This window comes from Nannobrachium achirus (assembly GCF_963921795.1).
Source record: "Nannobrachium achirus genome assembly, chromosome: 3".
In the NCBI taxonomy this organism is placed as follows: domain Eukaryota; kingdom Metazoa; phylum Chordata; class Actinopteri; order Myctophiformes; family Myctophidae; genus Nannobrachium; species Nannobrachium achirus.
In genome coordinates this window covers 4,580,675-4,605,718 of record NC_137812.1, presented here as the reverse complement: position 1 = coordinate 4,605,718, position 25,044 = coordinate 4,580,675, and the positions used below count along the sequence as shown (strand labels likewise).

General features: G+C 44.0%; 2 protein-coding genes across 2 annotated transcripts in view; both read left to right on the top strand.

The window, feature by feature from the left end:
• LOC308281586 (uncharacterized protein) overlaps nucleotides 1-25,044 on the top strand; it is a gene marked incomplete at its 3' end in the record, with an annotated part of 534,349 nt that overhangs the window by 14,110 nt on the left and 495,195 nt on the right. Inside the window, exons 4-8 of the mRNA XM_080721812.1 lie at nucleotides 141-263; nucleotides 981-1,037; nucleotides 2,193-2,285; nucleotides 2,400-2,504; nucleotides 3,984-4,086. Coding sequence (XP_080577938.1) covers nucleotides 141-263; nucleotides 981-1,037; nucleotides 2,193-2,285; nucleotides 2,400-2,504; nucleotides 3,984-4,086 — 481 coding nt within the window. The remainder of the gene's footprint in view (nucleotides 1-140; nucleotides 264-980; nucleotides 1,038-2,192; nucleotides 2,286-2,399; nucleotides 2,505-3,983; nucleotides 4,087-25,044) is intronic.
• On the top strand, nucleotides 17,117-24,705 carry LOC308281508 (uncharacterized protein; the record flags this gene model as incomplete). The annotated part of the gene is made up of 3 exons (XM_080721726.1): nucleotides 17,117-19,058; nucleotides 19,199-24,460; nucleotides 24,643-24,705. The coding sequence occupies 2 exons, from the start codon at nucleotides 17,117-17,119 to the stop codon at nucleotides 23,902-23,904; spliced, it is 6,648 nt and encodes a 2,215-aa protein (XP_080577852.1). The 3' UTR covers nucleotides 23,905-24,460; nucleotides 24,643-24,705.

Sequence of the window (25,044 nt, the reverse complement as noted above, 5' to 3'; positions counted from 1 at the left end):
CAGACTTACCATGCCGACCTTATAAAATAAAAAAGTGCCTTCCGTGAGTGCTGGTGTTCTCTTTGAGAATCGTCTTTGTAAAATACACCCTCTCATGTTAATATTGCTTCATTTGACCTGTTGTGTGTGTTTCCTTGCAGACAGTGCAGATACTGGTGGCTGTGATGCTCTTCCTGTATGGTGTTACAGTGGCTTTTTATGATGACACTTCTGGCAGTCCCTCAGTGAGATCAACAGGAGTGTTCGTCTGGGCACCTTTATCTGTAAGCAAACATCTGCATCCTCCACCATACCTTACTGTACACTGTACTGTGTTTATATCCATTCAAATCATTTGACCTTGGTATAGAATACACATTCTTCACTTACTCTAAATAAGTTAATACCTACTTACTTATTACTGAAACAATTACTGCCTATAACAGGGGTGCCCAAAAGGTAGATCGTGATCTACCAGTAGATCACAAAGGCTGTGCACGTAGACCATATAACATGTCCCTAATATAAAGGGAAATAATTAAAACAAAAATCACCAAACCCCTCATTTTGGCATCTGTCACTTGAATTAAGGTGGCTTGACTCACCTGTCAGCTCCTTTCACCGTAAGTCAGTAGCATTACAAAGAACCCAAAATCACTTCCATTTCCCATTTCAAGTGCGTTTGTATCACTTCCATTTCCCATTTCAAGTGCGTTTGTATCACTTCCATTTCCCATTTCAAGTGCGTTTGTCTTTTATGTAACGCCAGTGCCACTACTATTCCAAAGCCCCCCCCAGGTACATTTTTTTGGGGTGGGTAGATCATGTTGAGCTGGTCATTTTAAAAGTAGCTCTCCAGTCAAAAAAGTGTGGGCATCCCTGGCCTATTAGTATTCCTATGTATAACCATGCTCCTGTATGTTTTGTAAGAAGAATCATAAATGTTTAATTTTAGAACATATTTCTTCATCATCTGATTGGTTGTTTCTCTTCTCCTCCAGTACATCATTGCAGGGTCATTAACGGTGGCTGCTGATAGTTCGATGAGCCGCTGCATGGTCAGTAAGCCACGCCCTCGACCACACCCTTAATGCTCTCTACAAGTTATTAGTTTGGTTGCCCGACCACACTATACTTTCTTCTTTCTAGACCAGAGCGACCCCAAAAGTTTGCCAGACTAGTTGACCCAAGGTTTTGGCAGCATGCACTCGAGCCTTATATCAAATATACCAGCTTTTTCGGGAATTAGCCCTATTCACAGCCCGCCCACTCAGCAAATTTCTCAGCATCCCCCGGGTGCTGACGTCAATTTAGAAGGGGAAACTATAACAGAAATAGCTGGACTTATAAGCCAACAAATCATTATTTCGAACGTTAAAGTAAATTATAATACTTTGTGCCTTATCTTGTGTTCTTGATCATGCTAGCTGTATTTTATACTTTACTATTCGGAAATGGCATTAAATTTGCGATTTCTGTGTTAACTCTATAGGCTATAGTAGGATCACTTCCTGAAAAGTGAATTTTCAGGGCAGTTAAACTACATGTAAAGGAATTCCACACTTGGGTGGCAGTGTCGTAGAAGGAGACTTTACACATAATATTGTCTTAAGCGTGGGACCGTGGGTGTTACATTGTTTGCGCTCCCTCTAGTATTGTGGCTGTGGGTGTCACTAATTTCTTTGAGGTGTTTAGTCAGATATGTGGGTATTCATGGGTTGAATTTGTAGTCCTAAACCGGCCATATTGTGGACCAACACAGGTGTTCAATTTGTCTGATTGGCATAGAACCAATGTTCTACGTTAATCAAAACACATGTGTTGGTCCTCAAAATGGTTGGTGTAGGACTACAAATGCAACACATGAATAGAGGGTATTGTGGGGATGGAGGGCAGAGTCGCATTGACTATTCTGAAAGCCAATCCCATTTTTAGTTGTTTAACCCTGTCTTCTACCCTGAGCCATGCTATCACCAGACAATACCGGCATCTCTTCTTTGCTAGAGATTACTGTGTCATCAACATTGACCTTGAAATCGTTTACATTTATCTCACTTAGAGAATGTCTGGTCCCAAAAAGAATGGATTCTGTTTTACCAAGGTGTAGTGAAAGTGTGTTACCTGATAGTAACACTATGTTACCATAGTAACTATGTTACATGTTACTACCTCCTGTTACTAGATGTTTATTCTATTGCTGTTCTATGTTTCAGATTAAAGGTTCTATGGCGATGAACATTGTGGCTGCTGTGGTGTCATGTGCTGCCACCATCCTCTACATTATTGACGCTGTTACAATATACAGGGTAGGACTTTATTTATGCACTGAATTGACCCACACTTCTGCTACTGGTCCCTATAAGTGAAAAACAAATGTTTACTTGATGTTTGTTTGTTTGTTTGCGCGATGCGTAAACAAGTTCCAGAGCTTGTCCGTCTTCAATCTGCTGGTGTTCATCATTTCCATCTCTGTGTCCGTTTTTGGCTGCAAAGCCACCTGCCGCCAACCCAACACCCCGACTCTGGTGAGACCTGAACACAAACACAACATCTACTTGACATGGATCTATAGAATCTCACAGTATAGCACAGCAGCTACAATGGGAAAAAAGGCGTATGCAATAGCCTACCAAACGTTATGCACATGTAAACAGCGGAGGATGCTTTTTTCATTCTCTTTGCTCTTTTGCCTTTTAAAGTCTCTTTCTTTCCTACATCATTATTACTTATTATTTTATCTTTAGATGTGCTTTTTTTTGTTTTGCTGTTATTTTATCCACAACTTTCCAACATTCCATCGTACATTGCGCAGAAGGTGAGCGGCATTTCCGGCATCGCAGCCGAGTGTGATCTACAAGCTTACAACGGTTGCATCAGCGACGCGACATGAGCTTGTACTGTATATCTGCTGTTAACCGGAAGTGTCCCGCAGATAATGCTACAGTAAAGTCTTGCGGAAACAGGTGGATATATACCACTGCATCGTCTGAAAGGAAGCAGAACAAAAATAAGTTTTACTTAAATAAGTTTTATTACAGGTACTTATGTACCTGTACAAAAGACGTAACAATAAAGTACAACCTTGAACCTTGGACCCTCTGTGTTGCTGTGATGGACATCACTGTTTAACAGCTAAATCTGCCCCATATTCAAGGCTGTGGTATCAGGAGTGGAAGAAGATCCAGCCTGCTAAATTCCATAACGTTATATTCAGAAACCAACAGATATTGTTGTCTAGATATATTGTTGTGACCGTCAGGTCGCAGTTACTATCAAAACCTCGACCAGCTGTCCGTCAGTCTGTCAGTCCGTCTCCAAATTGTATGCCAAATTTTGCATACACACTCCTTGCCTGCCAAACCACAACCTTCACCCATCAAATCTCACTTGACCCTCTTCTAGCGCCGTCATGAGGCAGATTCTTGCAAAACACATTTTTGGACACTGCTCCTACGATTTTTGCCCTAAAATCACGCAAATCGGTACACAGTATGTCTACACTCATGTCATCAACATGGATCTGCCCATTTAGCGCCACCTTCTGGCCGATTTTTTAAAACACATTTTTGGACACTGCTCCTACAGATTTTGCCCTAAAATCACGCAAATCGGTACACAGTATGTCTACACTCATGTCATCAACATGGATCTGTCTCATATAGCGCCACCATCAGGCCAATTTTTTCAAACACATTTTTGGACACTGCTCCTACAGATTTTGCCCTAAAATCACGCAAATCGGTACACAGTATGTCTACACTCATCTCATCAACATGGATCTGTCCCATATAGCGCCACCTTCTGGCCGATTTTTTAAAACACATTTTTGGACACTGCTTCTACACATTTTGCCCTAAAATCACACTGCGACCTGACGGTCGATTATCTCCCGATTAGGGAGTCTTACTGGTCTAGATATATTGTGATATGTATGTGAAGTTGTCCCTCATCTGGTGCCCTGTCTTCAACGTCTCAGAGGCTCTTTGATCTATTCTGTCTTTCAGCAAGCTGTTGTCGTGGGCAACCATTTACCTCCAGATGCCGACGCATTTCCGCATTCCTTACCTGAAGAGACTTACTACTCTGAAGTAGACCACACCCTCTCAGGTCTGTTGCCCTGACACGTGGGATTTCGTTCAGGCTCTGTACTGTGCAATGACTATAATTCCAGAGGTGATGGAAACACGTATGAAAGTGTTTCCCATGCAAATCATGCTGCTGAGCCAATCGAATGAAGTGTTGGGAAACTTAAAGGGATCCCTGCTAATACGACGAATATGCCTTAATACATTATAATTGTCCTCTATAGAGCATCGCAGTTTAAGCCCCACCAGGAACGAGCTGGGCCCCTGATTCAGCCTGGGAAAAGGAGTTGGAGAGGCCCTCATTGCGTGCAGCCATCGCAATGAGGGCCAGATTTGTTTCGCCCTCCGGGTGCACTGCAAGGCCCCAAGTACTAACCAATGAACGGTTACTGTGATTTTAGGTCTCATCGTTTTTCTGGTATAAAGAGAGTCTAATGATGTTGTATGTAGACAGACCATCTAGGAGTAGTGAAGGAAGCTAGGGAGTAGTGGGCCAGTATTCAGATGATAGACAAGTCAGTGGGGCTAATGTGATGGCTCTGTGGGCTGCTAGCGCTATAGAGAGAGATCCCATATAGCGCTGCTGCTACTCAAAGATTGTCCATTTCAGATCATGAGAGACAAGTGGGCCAATGAGTTATATTTACTTTGTGGGCTGGCATTTTTTTTTTTTTTTTTAATAGCCCGCCTGCACAGGCCGGGAATGGACCGGCCGTTCGGGAGTTGTCCCGCTTTTCCCAATGGCCAGCACGTCCCTGAGCCCCATCCCGTCCACAGGTGACGGAAGCGTTTTCCCCATCATTTCATCCATAGACATTTCATAAAGTATTTATTTAAATGTCTTTTAAGCCTCTGACAAAGCCACCCCGGCTTGTGAGGAATCATGACAATAAACACTATTTTTTGCATGCAACGATTAATTAGAAAGCTGAAAAAAGGGGCAGGGTACAACACTGTGTACATCATTTTTGTCAAAACTGCAGAAACTACACTCCGAGAATAGAAAGCATTGCGAATGACATTTCTTTCCTGAAATATATCCCATAAGGCATAAATCATGCTCAGTTTAGTTATCCAGGCCAACATATGTAGTGATTTTCATCTCTGTGGACGCTCTTATCGTCATCTTTAACATAGTGCATCATATTTGTAAAAGAAAGACACTCGATCACGGAGTTCTGCTGAAGTGCAATAATCTGCCGGGAAGACCCCTGGGGGGCAGTAGCTATTTCCGAGGTAACCGCAAGATACACAAAAGAAGAAGAAGAAGCTCCACCAATCACAGACGTCGATTTCTCCGGATGTACATTTTTAGCAGTATGGGTAATGCAGTTCTTCTCTGTGCGATCTTTATTAAAACATGTTTTTACTAGAACTAGAGTGATTTGATTGCATACATACTCTGGGGTTCTACAGGAACCATTTACAACCACAAGCCTACTGGTAAGTGTTCATTGAATAGTTACGATTGTATGGCTGATAATGAAATCCCCTATGGGGTAAATGAATGGGCAGTTTACTTCCGACACCTCACTGCGATGCAAAAAAAAAAAACTACAATGTAAAATTAAAAACACTTTAATTATTTTATTTCTTCTAGAAATAGTTAATCTTTCACTCAATAGGGGAAATGCCTGTCGCAAGTTGATGATTTCATAAAACCATGTGTGATCTATCCCCATGGAATTTATGGCATGCATGTGAAAATAAAAACAAACGTAATACTTCCTATGGTTAATATGAGCATCAAATCAATATTTCAAATGTTTGTGTGTGTGTGTGTGTGTGTGTGTGTGTGTGTGTGTGTGTGTGTGTGTGTGTGTGTGTGTGTGTGTGTGTGTCTGTGTGTGTGCGTGCGTGCGTATGTGTGATTTTCTCACATGCATGCCATAAATTTCATATAGGATAGACCACACATGGTTTTATGACATCAACTTGCGATGGGGCATTTCCCCTATTGAGTGAAATATTAGCTATTTCTAGAAGAAATACAATATTGAAGGTGTTTTAAATTTTACATTGTTGTAATAGAGGACAAGTATAATGTATTAAGGCATATTTGTTGTATTAGCCAGGGATCCTTTTAACTGACCCATTTCAGAACACGGGAAAGCAACCTTCTGGGAAAGGGAAATGGGCATTGTGCTTGGTACAGACCAGAGCATTTGAACGGAGTGGAGGGGGGGAATTGCTGTTGCTGCTCAGCTATGACCATACCTGGCTATGGGGCCAGCCAATGAGGAGAAAGTAACATAATGTAATAATACATAATGTGATAATATTTGGAATTCATGCTATGAGCCCCAAACCTGCGACCAAAGGTTGCATTATACCCTGAAAAACCTTGTAGCTTGTCTGTCTGTCTGTCTGTCTGTCTGTCTGTCTGTCTGTCTGTCTGACTGTCTGTCTGTCTGTCTGTACAGGAAGTGATGTCAGTGTGATGTCAGTGAGTCACAGTGATGTGGTACAGAATGACTCATATATGGGCATAAAACATGACATGACATCCCTTCCTGTACTGACAGTCAGACAAGCTACGAGATTTCTCAGGGTATAAAAGTCCATATATGGTCATTCCCAGAAAAAGAAAAAACCTGCAAAAAAAATGGAGATTTCGGATGTCATAAATTCCAGGTCGAAAATGAGAATGTTAGGGTACCATATATGGCCCATATATGGAGATCCACAGGCATCAAACCAAGGCCCTAACTCACCAAGGCCCTGCTTGGCATTACTAATTAACTTACGTTTTTTGTATGCCCATATGGGCACAACATATATTGTATGTATATGGATACGTATTTCATTATTAATAAACAATAAAATAAAATAAAAAGTCCATATATGGTCATTCCCAGAAAAAGCAAAAAAAACCTTTCATGCCCATACATGGAGATTTCTGATGTCATAAATCCCAGGCCGAAAATGAGAATGTTAGGGTACCCCCGTATGCCCATATATGGAGATCCACAGGCATCAAACCAAGGCCCTAACTCACCAAGGCCCTGCTTGGCATTACTTACGCGTACGTTTTATGCCCATATATGGAGATTCCTATATTGTCAATATTAAGGACATTATTAAGAATATAATGTTATCAATATTAAGGACATATATGGGCGGCGTGTTCCTCCCTCCGCATCATCAGCGCCCACACCCTAGGTGGGGTTGGCGATAGGGCCTTTCTGTGTGGAGTTTGCATGTTCTCCCCGTGTCTCCTAGGGTTGATACCCTCACAAAAACATGAACAAACTCCCCCCAGAATGACAACAACTAGAATCGTCAGAGAAACGCTGTGGTTGGCCAGATGGCCAAGAATTGGAGCGACCTCGCCCTTTAGGGCGAGGTCGCATGTCACCATGAGGTCGCAAGTCACCCTGAGGTGTCTTACTAGTGTAATTTACTCAATAAAACACAAAATGGATTATTATCTTAATATAATTAATAACAAAAAGTGTAATATTTTTGATCATACCATTATATTAGATCATACCATTATTCTGATAGTAAAATATGCAATAAGGTGCTGGGAGTGATATTTATAGTGGTGCACTGAGCCAAAAAGGTTACTAAAGAGTTCAAATGTTTACGAGGAAACAATTGTTGTTGCACAATGAATGACTTTATATGAAGATCCATCTCATCAAGGAAACATGATATCTAAACTGATTGAGTTTCTAATCTGGTTCCTTTCCAGAACCTCTACTTCCCAAGGCTGTGGGAAGTACTGTAGGGTGACACACCGACCCCTGGTGGACAGAAAGAAACCTGCATGTCAACAACTCAACAAAAAATAAATACATCAAATAAAAACAACTAAGTGTAATTTAGAGAGCTTTTTTCCGAGACTATAGGGTCTCTGTCTCTACAACTCTTTATTCGACAGAAAATACATTTTAAGGTCAGAATACACATTTCTTTTTGAGTAGTGCATTGAAGAAATAATCATCTTAAGAATATATAATGACTTTAGGGACTGAACTTGCGTCTGAGCAAGATTTAGAAAAACATACACAAAAACGAAGAGAATGGATCATATCACTCCAGTTCTTAGATCTTTACATTGGCTCCATGTCTGCCAAATACTTTATGTAACCAATTATTGAATCAAAACAGGATTGGTTTATGAAGCATTGAATGGTTTAAATCCATGCATGATCTTGTGCTACATCATGAAGCAGCCAGAGCTCTCAGGCAGGGACGTGCTGGGCCCCTGATTCAGCCCGGGAAAAAGAGTTGGAGAGGCCCTCATTGCGTGCTATAGAGAGAGATCTCTCTCTATAGCGCTGCTGTTACTCAAAGATTTGCCATTTCAGATCATGACAAGTGACAAGCCAGTGGGCCAATTACTGTACATGAGTTATATTTTGTCGTTGTCGGTTGGAAATCTTGTATGTCCAAAACCGTTTTTTTGTATTTATTTATTTATTTTTGTATTTATTTATCATTTTAAAAATGATTTAAACTAATGAAAACAGCCGATCTACAAGCTTGTAGATCTGCTGTTTTCACTACTTTTGTGCAACGGCCTTGTAAGATGAAGCAGGGCTTTGCTTTGCGAAAAAATGTATCAATTTGAAACTTGGAGATACGAGGTTTCTGCCCGACAGTGACGATTTACTTTGTTGGCCGCCCAGCCCCCAAAATGGAACGAAGGCTGTCATTTTATTTTTTTTCGTAATGGCTGGCCTGGACCGGCCGGGAATGAACCGGCCGCTCGGGAGTTGTCCCGCTTTTCCCAATGGCCAGCACGTCCCTGCTCTCAGGTCATCTGGGACAGGTCTGCATGCTTTCTGTTCCCAGAGTCACAACTAAACACGGAGAAGCAGTGTTTTTATGGAACAAACTCCCACTAAACTGCAGCTCTGCTACAACTCTCTCGGTGTGTTAGGCCTAGAATTATTGAATGCTTTAGCTATTGAAAAATAGCAGATATACAAGCTCACAGCGCGGCACCGAGTGCCGCGCTGCGAGCTTGTAGATCTGCTATTTTTTGAAAAACTTTGATATACTGTACCGGTATATATATATTTTTTTGTTTTGGCAAGTCTTTGAATATATCTTTTTGAAAGTGAACATTTGTAACTCAAATATTTGCTTCTGGGGGGTCCCTGATACAATATTTTGAGATGGGGGGTCCGTGGCCAAATACATGTAGTTTTGGGGGTCCTTGGCATGAAACATTTTGAGAACCACTGACAGAAACAGAGTTTAAAAAGAAGGATTTCAAAGACACTTATAGAATCGGGTCAAAATATTCAAAGATTTGCACAAATTACAAGATTTTTAAAAAATAGCAGATCTACAAGCTCGCAGCGTGGCACCCGGTGCCGCGCTGTGAGCTTTCATGTAGATCTGCTATTTTTAAATATTTTATTTTAAAGCATAAAATATTGCGTAATAATGTGTTCAGGCCTAAATGGGTTAAAATAAGCTGATGATCATGCATTTATTGTTGTTATAATTTCTTCTACACTGTAATTGTTCTCTCTAATTTTTTTGTTAAATTGTATTCAAATGCCCTTTAGGCATGTGTTTGTTGTAATTTATTGTTCTCATGTTATTTTGCATGTACCGGTATTATATAAAGCCGTTTCAATTGCCTTTCGGGAGTTGTCCTGCTTTTCCCAATTGCCAGCACGTCCCTGGTTGTGGTCATACTTCATTGGCCTGACCTTGCACTGTGAGTATTCCATGTCATAAAACGGCCTCATCACTCACTCATGGATTCTGTTGCCTGACATCTTCTCTCTGCGGCGACTACAAGACCAGCACAGCATTAACCGACACCTTAAAGGGTGTTTCCACTTTCAAAAAAATAAAAAATAAATAAACCTTTGGTCATTTTATCGTCTACTCAGGCTTTTGTGAACACCCTGGACAGTTTTTAATTTGCTTGATTCAATATTTAGATATTTGATTTTCATTTAATCAGACAACCCCATTTTAACTTTAAACTCGATTTTAACCATGATAAAGACATCAAAAACACCCGTCTTTTTTCTGGTGACTCATAATACCCTGCTAATACGTGAGCTGGCCGTGTGTTTTCGATAACCTTTTTCATTTGTTTTCTTTTGGGGAAAATGGAAAAAATGTAATACAATAAAAATGTCACAATATCCCTTTAACCTACATAATTCACATTGTTTCTACGTAGTGTAGAATCATTTTATGTGTATTTATTGCTTGCATCTGCAGAGTATAACAAAGAACGTAGTGTTAACGTCTTATCCACGTAAAACTAAATCAAGGACAGTAAAGTGAAGGCTTTTAATAGCCCAAAAAATGAAAAAATAAATTACATGAAATGAAATAAAAAAAGACCATTACTGCATCAAAAGGAATCAACAAACTATACTACGGTCAAACATTGAAAATGGTAAAATTATGTAACAAAGACTCGCTGATCTACAAGCTTCACAATATTTATATGTGGAACCGAGTCAAACTAAATGTAATGCCTCACCTCCTACAGTTCTAAGTACTTGTCAGGGTGGGGGGGGTCCCCAGTTTAAATATGAATATTTTGAGGGGTCGTGGCCTGAAAAGGTTGAGAAAACTGCTATGAGGGAGTGGGCCTATCGCCTGTGTTGTTGTCATCAGAAATGGACGTTGCAACACATGACACTTAAAGTGTTCAGATATTTTGACATAAAGCTGTAGGAAATACTTTAATACATTAATATATCGGCTGCAAAGGTATTAATTGATTGCCGTGGTCAGTGTTCTGGTCAGTTTCTGATGAATATAAAGTAGTTCCGGTGATTTGGCACTAATTAAAATAGATTAATCCACAAAACTAGTGTCATCTGTATTGTTGACCTAATTCTACCATAGAGAGCTAGCTTCTTTCAACTTTGACCCCTCTGTCACATGGTACTATTTTTTGTGTCCGGTTTCACCACGCCGCTGCAGCGTATTCCCCCAAAACAAGGTGTTTTGTAGTCAGCTGATCAGAACGAAGCTTGCTAGTTTTGTGGATTCATCTATTTTGAGTTTCCCTCGCCAAATGGACCTCGCCCCATTGGACCTACTTCATATTCATCAGAAACTGACCAGAACTCTGACCACGGGACTCTGGGAATCAATTAATACCTTTGCAACCACTATACCCATTTAGGCCTGAGGCCGATTCTAAAAACACCTAGCCTGAAGTTTCCTGAAAAATGTAAAATATAATTCAAAAATTACAAAAACATATGTTGCTACCGGTACATACTGTACACTACACAAAAAATGTGTTCCCGGCTGAGGGATAAAAGCACATAAAGGGGTTCCCATCCATAATGGGTTTTAAGTATTTAGCCACAGAGGGTTTCCCATGTATTTCCTCGCGTTCCCCATGCGCACCAACCCCATTGAGATAAACAGACAGTGATTGGATAAAAAGGCTTCTTATTAAAGAAAACAGAGAATTATAGAAAGCCGTAATGTATTTAGACTGGTGTGAGACTTTATTAATCACTTTATTTGTGAAATCTGAACCATCTGATGGTGTAGTTGTAGGGGGGTAAATAAGTCGCTCTGCCCGAACCCATGTAAACACGGGAACATGACGATCGGGGCTTGGTCTCTACGACCATGCGTGAGCTACGATGGGCTTACGATGGGCTAAATTCACTTTGGGAAACCCGGCCATTGAGATGTTGACTCTTAAGAGCACTTTTGTTGACAACAGAGGAAATCCTGTCCCAAATCTTGTCATTTCATTGACATGTTGTCAAAACTACAGCCCAACATACATAACCTCTTCTTTGCTTGAGGTACATTTTCAACTCTGACCTTGAAATCATTTCAGTCAGTCAATAAAAAAAGAAACAAAATAAAAAATGACTAAAAGGAAACTAAAACTAAAATAATAATACAAAAACATTAAGCACAACAAGACCCTCATTCAAACACTACTTCTACTGTAATTAGCGTACATACAAAAGCTTCCCAGATGTTCTACTTAATTCTACAAAATATAAATCTATCAAACTGCAACCCATTTTATATTAACCATTCTGTCCAAAAATCACACTTCATAACTTAAAATCATTATCCCATATCCCTATGGAGTGCAAATTAAAATATGGCATTATATAAATAATTGGTGGCAATTTTGTCCATTTAAACATATTTCCGTAAATAGGATTTCTTAGGACTTTTAGTATGGTGTTATAGACACCTCGTCATAAAAATGATGTGTGGTGAAAAAAAGAATCTGGAACAATTACTTTGACATGAAGCGCTAATTTGCATGGACTACTTCGCCTTTTCCCTTTTCTGTTGTTCCATAAGTCTTTTATCATCTGCTCTGAGTCGTATCAACCTCTGTCTCTCTGCTTCTCTCTCTCTTTCCTCTCTCTCTCTCTGCTCTGGCTTAGTAACAAAGCAATTATGACACACATAGCTAGAATGGTTAACTATTCTGTAGTATTGACCTCCATGGAATGCGTATACTTGTTGGCCACGAACACATCTTTCATTAAAGTGGTCCCAGGAGGTGCAATCCCTCAGTCCTTGCCCACACTCGCCGCACGTCAGGGATCTGCCACTTTCTGATGGTACATTTGCATTCCCCATTTCTGCAGAATTCTTCAGCTGCTACAATAACAGTGATTTTCATGTGTGACCTGAAAGATAAAACCAACATATGACAGGAACTGTTGTTATGGGGGGTAATAATAATAAGGGTAATAATAATAATAATTAAGATAATGATGATAATAATATAGGCACCATTTGGCAAATAACAATTGAATTCAACAAAAGATTACATATATTTACACATTATATTTTAACATTAGTTAAAGTCCTACTCTACACATCCAAAGTGTGCATTCAAAACAAATCTCTGATCAATAAAATGTTCCTAAATGAACTTTATGGGATCTCAAATTCCATATCTGTAGTATTCTGTACCCTCAAGAGAGTCATCTATAGGTAATTTTATTTTGTTTAAAAATAAAGTCTGGAAAAACAGAAATAAAATTGGCAATTGCCTAATATGTCAAAAGCATGAATGGACTAAGTCATATTTATGAAACAGAAAAAGTTGAAAGAGTTTGAGTTGCAATTTGCCCCAAGACATATTTTATAATGCCTATACTAGCCCAATTGCTTGTATCGCACCAAATGTTTTTGCCTGATTTGAACAGAAACTGTTAGATTACAGCGAGTTAAAATAGATTATTTTAAATTCATTACCAAGATCGAGCCACTTTCTACATTTCAGAACTTATAAATAGTAATAAATTAACTGGTACTCACTGGGTGTCATTCAACATCCAGATGTTGGTCCCAGCTGGTGACTGAGTGATGAATGAAGTGACCTGAACACGGGATAGACAGTTCTAGCACACACACACACACACACACACACACACACACACACACACACACACACACACACACACACACACACACACACACACACACACACACACATTTGGGACAAAAGATTACTAAACTTGAATCAGTGCTCTTCCGAGCACAGGTCTCCACCAGGTTAGGTATGTTATTGTGGCCTGGTGGTGGCGCTATAATTGGGCAATGTGAAAAGGGTGCCATGTCTTCTTCGGCCTTTCACAGCGATCAGACGCTGCATGCATGATTTGAGGCATTTTGTTCCAAAAAATAGTTTTGCTAAAGTTGACCTGTTGGTGGTGCAGGCCAATGTGAAAAGGTGGCATTTGTTCCTTGGCCTAGTGGGGAATGTGCGAGCAAAACTTCACGGAAAACACAAGCTGTGTTCATGATGTGAGGCATTTTGTTCAAAACTGACCAATCCTGCAAACTTTGGAAGACAATATTAGCCAATTAGGATGGAATATGAAATATTGGAAAGATCCGTCTTGATCACATGACTATAGAGATACTGTGTACTGATTTGCGTGTTCTTTTCATAAAATCTGAAGGAGTTATATTAAAGAATATATGTTTTATAAAAGTCGGCATCCTGGTGGCACTATAAAAGGCAGATGTGAAAAATGCAGGACAAAGGTTTTTCCTTGGCCTCTGGGAAGTGCACATACAACGTTTTACACTGATCGGTGGAGTTATAGGTAAAACACGAATCGGCCTGTTATAGCGCCACCATGAGGCTGATTTGAAAAATTTGAAGTGGCATTTCTTCCTCTGCCTACAGAACAGTGAAGTCATGACGTGACTCGCTCATCCCCCGGTTCCAGAGAAGTAATTCTCTATGGAGATTAACATTGGGTCATCTTAAATCGTCTCATATAAGCATTGTGGTCCAAAAATAAACAAATGGTCTCTGCGATATTGTCGGCGAGGTGGCTCTGTATGGTTTATGATAGTCAGTCACTCATAAGTGATAAAGCCTGTTTCTAGCGAAAATGTAATTAATTCGGCGACAGTAACATTAGCGTTTCTTCACCATCAGTTGATTCTTTATATCCACATGAGTCAAACCGCTTTGATCATTTGTTTATAATTGGAACACAGTTCTTATATGACGCGATATGAAAAAGGTCTATGGGAATTCAGAATGGGGGAAGAAAACTGCGAACCAGGTAGGATGTGTAAATTACGTCACACTTCACTACTCTATAGTGGGAAAGTGGGTGCACAATTTCCTCAAAATTGCACGCGATGTTCATGATTGATTTCCATGTCCATGTCGATCAAATGATTGTAGGGATACTGTCTACCGATTTGTGTAATTTTTGGACAAAATCTGTAGAAGTACTGTGTAAAAATGAGTTGCCTCATGGTGGCGCTAGAACAGGCCCATGTGAAAATTTGGGGCAGAGGTTCTGAATTGGTATCCAGGGAGTGCATGTGTGCAGATTTTGGCCACGGCCGGGCCAACGGTGCCGGAGATTGCTCTGGTAACAGACGGACGGGCGGACGCACGCACGCACGGACGGACGCACGCACGCACGGACGGACGGACGGACGGACGGACGGACGGGATGCAAAACATAGTCTCCCCATGCCTTCGGCCTGGTGGAGACAATGATATAACACTCAGGCGTCATTTTGACACAGCCAGTAAGTGTAGCCTGCTGCAGGCTAGAAAGCACAATCATGCAAGTGTTAAGTTCCCACATTTTCAGCTCAATACCAAAAAGGCAAAAAGATGGTGTCTCACTGGGACCCAAACCAAAAAAAATCGGTGTGACCACCTGTCATTTTCGAGGACCTTTCCATATACCCTTACTGAAAAAAATCATTCTCACCCCAGTTGTAGAATGACTTATGTCAGGAGTGTGACCTAGGCCATTTTATTGTGCGTAAGACGTTAAAGGTATATATTTTTGGGTTCAAACGAAAAGGGTTTTGTTAAAAGGTTAAAGCATTAGTTATCTGATTAGTAATCATTATAGTGTGTTTGAACAGAAAACAATATTCAGGTAGGTGACAACATTTCAGCCCAGCAATTTATCAGCTTAACTTTTACATTGTACCGGTTCCAATTGTGTCTAATCATTTCTTTGTCTTTGTCTCATCACTTCTAATTTCACTTGTTTAATCTGTTATCCTAAAGCAAGCCCTGATGATAGCGTAGTAATCTGTAAATGAATTATATTCTGCAGTTTAACCCATTGATTCTCAACTGTTTTAATTTCAAGAAGAATTTGAAGGAACATTGATGTTTTTCTTAAAAGGGCTGTGTTTTTATGTCTGATATTCTTTTAAAAATGTTTCTTTAAATTCTGAAAAAAAGAAGAAAAAAAAACGTTTGAAATAGTAAAATATAGTGAACATTAAAACAAATATACTCACGATCCATAATCAATTTATCCATTTGTACTTCAAAATACTAGTAGAGAAGATTGAGTTTATACTGTAGGCTATATGCTTCTCTACAGACAGATTATAAGTATTCATTGACTTACCGTGTTGTGTTGGTACAAGTGTAACAGGAGTCATTTAATGTTATTTTATTTGAATGAAGTTCGTCAAAATATAGTCAATCAACAATGTCTAAACACAATGTACTGCCTAGATATTGCATTCTATGCTGTGTTCTCTATATAACCTTGGTTGAACAACAGCGCCCTCCCCTGGTGGAAGATAGACTCATGGTTTGCCGTCATATGCGGTCACGTGACGTTGCTCTGGTCTTCCTGTTTTGATATGAGCAACGGTAGGCTGCTGTTTACATCTCTCCTCCTTTTGCATGATATAAAATGTCATAATCTTACAATTATTGTAATCTGTGCACACTTTTAAGCAGATGAATGATGTAGGCAGACTTTTAGCAGTTGAATTTATGGCAGCTGATTGCAGTTAGCCTGTAATCATTGAATGTTGTTTGTTTGTGTACAGGAGCAGAGGTGTTGTGTGCCAGCAGCCTATATTTGACATGCACTGTCTGTCTGTCCCCATCAGGTGTGTGTTGGGAGGGTTTTGTATTCTGTATATTAACTGTAAGAAAATGTTTTGCATGAAAAATATTATATAGAGAGTGTAAATACTACAGTACTGTTAACTGTGTACAGTGTACCTATGCAATTATTTGAAATTGTAATTATTTGTGTTAATATAAGCTCTTCCTGTTTTGATATGAGCAACGGAGCAGAGGTGTTGTGTGCCAGCAGCCTATATTTGACATGCACTGTCTGTCTGTCCCCATCAGTTCCTGATAATAAATGGGTGAACAGAGACAACACTGGGTGTTTTCTTCAGATCAGCAGACCCGAAAGAGAGGGTTACATCTGGTGCCGTGACTCCGTGAGTTCAAGAAGATCAGCTTGATTGCTCATCATAATTGATATACAGTATATCATAATTTATTTTATTTTTATTTATTTTTTGTGTGTATTGTGTGTACATAATCAATAATGTCAGAGGGGAGTAAAGGAGGCGGGTCTTTGCCTGATATTTCAGTTGGTTCACGTGGTAGTGAGCCTATGTCATTTACTGGTATTGATGAAGGTGGTGACATTGTTCTGTTTGAGAGACCTCCGCCTGCCCTGCCGTTTTCCACTCCTTTTCATGGTGGTAATGTCAATATAAACGATGCATTTAGACAATTTGGTGCTTTGACCACTGAGTTAGGTAAAGAAATTGGTGATTCTATTACCACCAGACCCATGTCTGACAGGGGAAACACACATGCACAGCACCCACAGCCTTTTGATTTATCAGATAGCAACACAACGCAGACACACAGTCCCCATTCCAGCCATGCTGCTCAGTACCCTGCCCATAGCCCCACCCCCAGCAGTGCCACGCAGTACCCTGCCCATAGCCCCGCCCCCAGCAGTGCCACGCAGCAGCCTGCCCATAGCCCCACCCCCAGCAGTGCCACGCAGTACCCTGCCCATAGCCCCGCCCCCAGCAGTGCCACGCAGCAGCCTGCCCATAGCCCCGCCCCCAGCAGTGCCACGCAGCAGCCTGCCCATAGCCCCGCCCCCAGCAGTGCCACGCAGCAGCCTGCCCATAGCCCCGCCCCCAGCAGTGCCACGCAGCAGCCTGCCCATAGCCCCGCCCCAAGCAGTGCCACGCAGCAGCCTGCCCATGTCTCCGCCCCCAGCAGTGCCACGCAGCGGCCTGCCCATAGCTCCGCCCCCAGCAGTGCCATGCAGCAGCCTGCCCATGTCTCCGCTTCCAGCCATGTCATGCAGCCCCCTGCCCATGTCCCTGCTTCCAGCCATGTCATGCAGCCCCCTGCCCATGTCTCCGCCCCCAACAATGCCACGCAGCACCCTCCCTATATCCCTGCTTCCAGCTATGCCATGCAGCCCCCTGCCCATGTCCCTGCTTCCAGCCATGTCATGCAGCCCCTGGCCCACGTCCCTGCTCCCAACCATGCATTCCAGCCATATGTCTACATCCCTCCCCCCAGCCATGCTGCTCAGTCCTATGGCTACATCCCTTCTCCCAGCTATGCCACTCAGTCCCATGCCTATGTTCCGCCTTCTAGCCATGCCACGCAGCCCCCTGTCTTCAGCCCTCTTTCTGGCCATGTTTACAGCCCTCCTTCCGGTCTTGCTGCACAGCCCCATGCCTATGGCCCTTCTGCCGCTTATGCTGCGCCGCCTCATGGCTACGGGTCACCTTCCGGCCATGTTGCAGGGCTACGTGGCGACGGTTACTATGCAACACAGATGCTCGGTCAGTCTGCCAACCAGGCTACGCTTGACCTTTCACAGCTCAGTCTAGTCCTGAAGTCTGATGCCAGAGAGCCGCCCGTCTTCCGTGGTGATGGTGCTGACAAGTGTTCTATCCATGAGTGGATCGAACTGATGTCTACATATTTGAGGAAGAAGAGTGTTGTTGCGGCGGAGCAGTCAGATGAGATACTCATTAGGCTTATGGGCAGAGCCAAAGACGTTGTCAGGATCGGTTTACGCAGCGACCCGTCGATTGACGTTGTCCACCGGCCTGATTCAATTTATACCATTCTGAAGCAGCACTTCAGTGACCTCTCGTATTCCTGTATGCCTCTAATGGACTTCTACAACACCTTGCCTGCACCTCATGAGACCCCTGTTGATTATTGGGTACGTCTAAATAGGGCTGCGGATGTGGCAGATGAGAGTCTTCGACGTTTGGGGAAGGCAATGGACGACATTGGTAGGGAAGTGGCCATGATGTTTGTGCGGAACTGCCCCAACCAGTCTCTTTCTATTAAGTTCAACAGCAAGCTCACTGACCAATGGACAGCCAAGGAGGTACAGGAGAGGATTGATGAGTTCCAGCGGGAACAGCGGACCAGGCAGAGGGCGGCACCGCCACACCGCGTTGCCCAGCAGATGGTTGCTACCGTGGATGAGTCTCTCACATCTGAGCCAGTGAGCGAGCCTCCTCTAGTACTTTCATGCAAACAAAATGTCCAGCCGTTTCAGAGGGCCTCGGAGACTGCCTCGCTCCAGGCCAGCATGGATAAAATGACAGAGATGCTGAGCCAAGTGTTGAGTAGCTTAGCGCCTGCACCGCGCCCAGGTTTTGCTTCCCGTGCCTATTCACCTCCCAGTTCTCTTCCCCGTGGCCGTGGTGGGTCACAGCCACAGCAGAGGAGGACATCCTCAGGTCGGGGTGCATGTGGGATCTGTGGTGAGCACTCGCACTCGACCATTGCCCATTGCCAATTCAATCGCCTCTGCTTTACCTGTCACCAGCCAGGTCACATGAGGCAAGAATGCCCTGCTTCTTCGTCCCCTGATTCTCAGTCTGCCACCGCCACCACTGCCTCAGCTTCCCCCCAACAGGGAAACTAGTTCGCCCGCATTTCGAGGGGGGAAGTGTGGGCGCTGGTGACAAGCCCCTCGACGAGGTCCCAGATCTCCAGTCGGTGTATGAGACAGTGAGTGGAGCTTTTCCCGGCCACTCCAAAGTTATTATTCAGAATACGCAGCGTCTGCAGTACAGTGACAGTTTGTTCTACACCCCGGTTGTTGTGAATGGATGTTCAACCGTGAGGGCGTTGCTGGATTCTGGCTCCATGGCGTGCTCTATGAGCGAAGCCGCCATTGACGCTATGGTTGAGGCTGGCTCCCTGACCTGTGATGACCTACAGAGCACTGATGTTGTCTTGGTTGGATGTGGAGGCATGAAAGCCTTTGCAAAGAGTCAGTGTGATTTGGAGCTTGAGGTATATGGACATAAGATGAATGTGCCCACGTTGATTGTCCCTGGGCAGACTGATGACCTGATAATAGGCACTAATGTCATCAAGTGCCTCATACGGAGGCTTAAGGATTCTGAGAAGTACTGGGAGATGATGTCTGTACCGGGATACCCTGATGACGGAGAGGACCGTACTCGATTCCTGGCCATGCTTGCTGGTGTCCATCGCTGGGTGGGAGAGGAGGTCCCTGATGTTGTGGGAACTGTGAAGTTGCACCAGGCCGTAACTCTACTTCCTGGTCATGAGCACCTTGTATGGGGGAAGCTCCCTGCTGCATCCCGTGGTCTGCCCGGCTGCACTGTTGTGGTTGAACCTACAAAGTCCCACTCTATGCCCCGCAACATTTTGGTTGGTCGTGTTGTCACTCCCTTGTGGGGTGACGGTTGGGTTCCGATGAAGATCATTAACCCTACTGACAGCCCTGTCACCCTGCGGAGGAACGCCAAGTTGGCTGATGTATCTCCATGTATGGCTCTGGAGGATATGGACGCAACGGATAGTGCTTGTATCCGTTCTAACAGTCAACGTGCCAGCTCTGGCCAGTCCTCTCAACCTTCTGACATTACAGAGTCTCTGAGGAGATGTGGTCTTGGTGACCTGAACCTTGACTCCTGTGAGGTTTCTGATCAGTGGAAATCCAAGATGTGCGAGTTGTCACTGGAATATGCTGATATCTTCTCCAGGGATAAACTTGATTGTGGGGAAGCAACTGATTTTGTGCACAGGATCCACCTGGTGGACGAGAAGCCGTTCAGGTTACCCTACAGACGGGTCCCACCTGGCCACTTCCAGAAGCTCCGTGTTGCATTGAGTGAGATGGAGGAGAAAGGAATCATTAGGAAGTCCAAAAGCGAGTTTGCTTCCCCACTGGTCCTCGTGTGGAAGAAGAATGGTGACCTGAGAATATGCACTGATTTCCGCTGGCTGAATGCTCGCACGGTCAAGGATGCCTACCCGCTTCCACACCAGGCTGACTGTCTCGCAGCCATGGGGGGAAATGCACTGTTCAGCACGATGGACCTTACTTCTGGTTTTTATAATGTTCCGCTGCATGAAGATGACAAAAAGTATACTGCTTTCTCTTCACCTACTGGTCTGTACGAGTATAATCGTCTCCCTCAAGGCTTGTGCAATAGCCCCGCCAGTTTCATGAGGATGATGATGAGCATCTTCGGGGACCAGAACTTCCTTTCTCTACTCTGCTACCTCGACGACTTAATGGTCTTCGCTCCCAGTGAGGACGTGGCCTTGGAGCGTCTCGAGATGGTGTTCCAACGACTGCGTGCACACAACCTAAAATTGGCACCCAAGAAGTGTCACTTGCTGCGTCGGTCTGTCCATTTCCTTGGTCATGTCATTGACAGCAGAGGTGTGTCTACGGACCCCGGCAAAGTTGAGGCCATTGCTAATGTCACGAAGGCGGACCTGATGCTTCCGGATGGACGGACACCATCTCCAAAGAAGATACAGTCATTCCTTGGCCTCGTGATGTGGTATCAACGCTACATTCCCAACTGTTCCAGTATCGCGAAGCCTCTTTTCCAACTGACCTCTGGCACAAAGGAGAAGAAAAGGAAGTGGGTTGGGGAAACCCAAGGGAGACGCAGAGAACAGTACAGGAAGCTGGTTCCAGCAGATTGGACCTCTGAATGTGAGAAGGCGGTGCAGGCCTTGAAAGATGCCCTGCTGGCTAATGTTGTACTGGCGCACCCTGACTTCTCCCGCCCTTTCATCCTGTCAACAGATGCATCGACCGATGGCCTAGGTGCAGTGCTCTCACAAGTAGCTCCTGGGGAAGATAGAGCACGTCCTATTGCTTTTGCCAGTAAGTCGTTGAACAAGTCACAGAGCGTGTATCCTGCCCACCGTCTTGAATTTCTGGCTCTCAAATGGGCAGTTTGTGAAAAGTTCAGCCACTGGCTTAAGGGCCATGTGTTCACTGCATGGACTGATAACAACCCACTTACTCATATCCTGACTAAGCCGAGGCTGGATGCCTGTGAACAGCGCTGGGTGGCCAAGCTTGCATCATATGACTTTGATCTCAAGTACGTGCCTGGATTAAAGAATGTAGTAGCAGATGCCCTCAGCAGGGAGCCCTTTGCGGGTTGCTGCATCGGTGAGCGCCTTCTCTGTGAGCCGTATGAGAGTCTGGTCCGGGAGTCTGAGCAGCTGTCTGGTGGAGAGGTTCAGGATGCTTTCAGGTTATCTACCGTCCGTCAGAACAGCCAGGGGGTGGAAGGCAGGAAGGCAACCACTCTCCCCGACTCCATGCCCACCTTCTGCTCCATGTCGAGTGCCGAGGTTGCGGCTGTCCTTGATGGTCACAATGATTGGGATACAGCCGCCAGAGTCAGGGCCATTGCCTTGGCGAGTCACGTACAAAGTGTCACAGATGTGGGCCAGGATGCTCTACCCTCCATTCCGAAGCGGGAGCTTAGAGCTGCGCAATGGGCTGACCCTGAGTTGTCCCGTGTCATCTCCTTTGTTGAGCGCCGACGTCGCCCCACACGACGTGAGAGGCCAAATGAGTCGTTGGGTGCTTTGAAGCTCTTGAAACAGTGGGATAAACTTGTGCTTGAAGATGGGATCCTTTACAGGGTGTGTAAAGACCCGGTCACTAGGAAGACAAAACACCAGTACATGGTGCCCCAGTCCCTGCGGGAGGAGGCCCTGCGCGGGTGTCATGACGATGCTGGTCACCAAGGGCAGGAGAGAACACTCCATCTTGTCAAGCAGAGGTTTTACTGGAGTTCTGTGGAACATGATGTGAGGGACTATGTCAGGTGTTGTGAGAGGTGTGTTGTGAGTAAGACACCGGAACCACACGCCCGTGCTCCCCTTGAGAGTATTACCACTACTGCGCCGTTGCAACTGGTCTGCATTGACTTTTGGACAGCTGAAGACTCCAGGAACAGGCCCGTCAATGTGTTGGTGGTTACCGACCACTTTACTAAGCTCGCTCATGCCTTCCTTTGTCCTGATCAAACTGCTAAACAGGTGGCCAGGAAGCTGTGGGACAACTACTTTTGTTTCTATGGCTTTGCTGAGCGTATCCACTCAGACCAGGGTGCGAATTTTGAGAGTGAGCTGATAGCTGCCTTGCTTCAGGTCTCGGGTGTGAAGAAGTCCCGCACAACGCCTTACCACCCCATGGGAAATGGGACAGTTGAGCGGTTCAACCGCACCCTTGGTGGCATGATAAGGGCTCTTCCTCCCCGGGAGAAGCAGTCTTGGCCCCAAATGCTACATACGTTGACGTTTATGTACAACTCGACCGTTCATGAGACCACTGGGTTTCCGCCCTTTTACTTGATGTTCGGTAGAGTGCCTCGTCTACCTGTTGACGTGCTCTTCAAGTCTGCTCTACGTGACGAGGATGTCGTGTCTTATCCCAAGTATGTGGAGGTTCTGAAACGGGATCTCCGGGAGGCCATGATCTTGGTCGAGAGGCACACTAGTGAGGAGCAGAAGCGACAGGCTAGGATATACAACAGGCGGGCAAAGGGTGTGCCTGTCGAAGCTGGGGACAGGGTCCTGGTGGCGAACAAGGGAGAGAGAGGTCGTAGGAAGTTGGCTGATAGGTGGGAAAATGTGGTTTACACAGTAGTAAAGAGCGATCCTGCGACCCACACCGCCCAGATACGCAACTCTGTCACTGGTCACACCAAGGTGGTGCATCGTAATCTGCTGCTCTGTGTGAACTTCCTACCTGTGACTGAGGATGATGAAGACAGTGCCTCCGTTGTCTCTTCTGCCTCGCCTCTTACTCCTACCCCGGGTAGCGATGGTGTCACTGACCATTCTGTGGCTTCTGTGAGGGGCCCAGACAAGGTTTCTAGGACTCATCATTGGGTCTCGCAGCTTCCGGTTGAGGGTGAAGACTTTCCAACAGCTGATATACCGCCCGCCCAGTCTGACGGGACGCTTGCCGAGAGTGGGGTGGATGAAGATCCTGAGGTGGAGACAAGCTATCTTTCGGATACAGATGGTTCGGAGGCGGGCAGTGTGGCCGGCAGTGGAACAGTTTCTAGTGGCATGGACTCTGTTCCTAGTGGGGCTGGCACAGTGCTGGACTCTTCTCCTTCGCTGGCCTCGAGTGTGGCTACGCCCTGTCACCCCGCTGCTCACTCTGCAGCTTCACATGCACCCATATGTCACTTACCTGACAACACACATGCCGTCCGAACCAGAGCAGGCCGCATTGTCAAACCTGTGAGTAGGCTTATTGTTACGATGGACGCTTAAATGAGCTACAAGGTCAGAGAATTATGTTGAAAACTTGCACAACCTTTTTTTTGGGGGGTCTGAATATCAGTAGTGTCGGGTAACAGTTTACAGGGTTTGAGTATGATAATGTGTATACAGGCACATTTTATGTCATCACTGCAGGGAGTGCTTTCCCTTGTGTGTTCTACAGGAACAGCCTTATGGCTTGACTGGATACTTTTGGTATTACTGTTACTTATGTTGATTGGGACCTTGGATTACATGTGAATTTTCTTGTTGAAAGAAAGAAAAGAAATTGTGTTCTGTGGTACTCCGTATTTTGCCGATTTCAAGAGGGGAGAGTGTAACAGGAGTCATTTAATGTTATTTTATTTGAATGAAGTTCGTCAAAATATAGTCAATCAACAATGTCTAAACACAATGTACTGCCTAGATATTGCATTCTATGCTGTGTTCTCTATATAACCTTGGTTGAACAACAGCGCCCTCCCCTGGTGGAAGATAGACTCATGGTTTGCCGTCATATGCGGTCACGTGACGTTGCTCTGGTCTTCCTGTTTTGATATGAGCAACGGTAGGCTGCTGTTTACATCTCTCCTCCTTTTGCATGATATAAAATGTCATAATCTTACAATTATTGTAATCTGTGCACACTTTTAAGCAGATGAATGATGTAGGCAGACTTTTAGCAGTTGAATTTATGGCAGCTGATTGCAGTTAGCCTGTAATCATTGAATGTTGTTTGTTTGTGTACAGGAGCAGAGGTGTTGTGTGCCAGCAGCCTATATTTGACATGCACTGTCTGTCTGTCCCCATCAGGTGTGTGTTGGGAGGGTTTTGTATTCTGTATATTAACTGTAAGAAAATGTTTTGCATGAAAAATATTATATAGAGAGTGTAAATACTACAGTACTGTTAACTGTGTACAGTGTACCTATGCAATTATTTGAAATTGTAATTATTTGTGTTAATATAAGCTCTTCCTGTTTTGATATGAGCAACGGAGCAGAGGTGTTGTGTGCCAGCAGCCTATATTTGACATGCACTGTCTGTCTGTCCCCATCAGTTCCTGATAATAAATGGGTGAACAGAGACAACACTGGGTGTTTTCTTCAGATCAGCAGACCCGAAAGAGAGGGTTACACAAGCAGAGACATA